This window comes from Nestor notabilis, unplaced genomic scaffold (genome assembly GCF_000696875.1).
Source record: "Nestor notabilis isolate BGI_N333 unplaced genomic scaffold, ASM69687v1 scaffold21099, whole genome shotgun sequence".
Classification (NCBI taxonomy): domain Eukaryota; kingdom Metazoa; phylum Chordata; class Aves; order Psittaciformes; family Psittacidae; genus Nestor; species Nestor notabilis.
The window spans coordinates 10,098-10,696 of record NW_009943510.1 but is presented as its reverse complement, the minus strand read 5'-3'; the positions used below and the strand labels follow the sequence as shown (position 1 = coordinate 10,696).

Genomic DNA, 599 nt, shown 5'->3' with positions numbered 1-599 from the left:
ATGGGGCTTTCCAACATCAGCTCTTCCCCTACAAAGCCAGCCTGGGCAAACCCACATGGCCCTCAGGTCCCCAAAAGCATCCCTGGCTGTCATCCCCTCCCGACTCTGCCCAGGGTGGGGTGTTGGGCAGGGGGACACTGGTGGCTTCTCCCACCCACCTTTATGGTCTCCATGGGGCAGACGACTGCCACAGCCTCGGCCACGCCAGCACCCAGCCCACAGATGAGGCCTCGAGTGCTGTTCAGCCGCCCCTGCTCATCTCTCATCTGGTTGCTGAGGAACTCGAACATCCCGAACCTGCAAAGGAAGCACTGTGCAACCCCAGGGCACCCAGCCAGGGGCCTGCACACCCCCTGCTCTGGGTCTGTCCCTGGGAGCAGCCATGCACCCTGTGAGGGCCACCCTTCCCACCCCGGAAAGCACCAGCTTTGGCAAACTGACACTGGGGATGCTGAGGGCAAACCCACCCCTTGTTTGCTGCTGGCTGTGGTCCCCAACTCACCCCATGCCATGGGGGCACCTACCTGACAGCAGCCTTGGGGATGGAGCCGTACACCAGTGAGCTGAGCCCCCGGTACAGCCCCCGGATGCCATGCTCA

The 599-nt window shown here is 63.3% G+C and overlaps 1 protein-coding gene across 1 annotated transcript in view; it reads right to left on the bottom strand.

Moving 5' to 3' along the window:
- The window catches only part of SLC25A1 (solute carrier family 25 (mitochondrial carrier; citrate transporter), member 1), a gene marked incomplete at its 5' end in the record, with an annotated part of 2,474 nt that overhangs the window by 1,580 nt on the left and 295 nt on the right, over positions 1–599 (bottom strand). The window contains 2 exons of the mRNA XM_010021981.1: positions 159–297; positions 525–595. Coding sequence (XP_010020283.1) covers positions 159–297; positions 525–595 — 210 coding nt within the window. The remainder of the gene's footprint in view (positions 1–158; positions 298–524; positions 596–599) is intronic.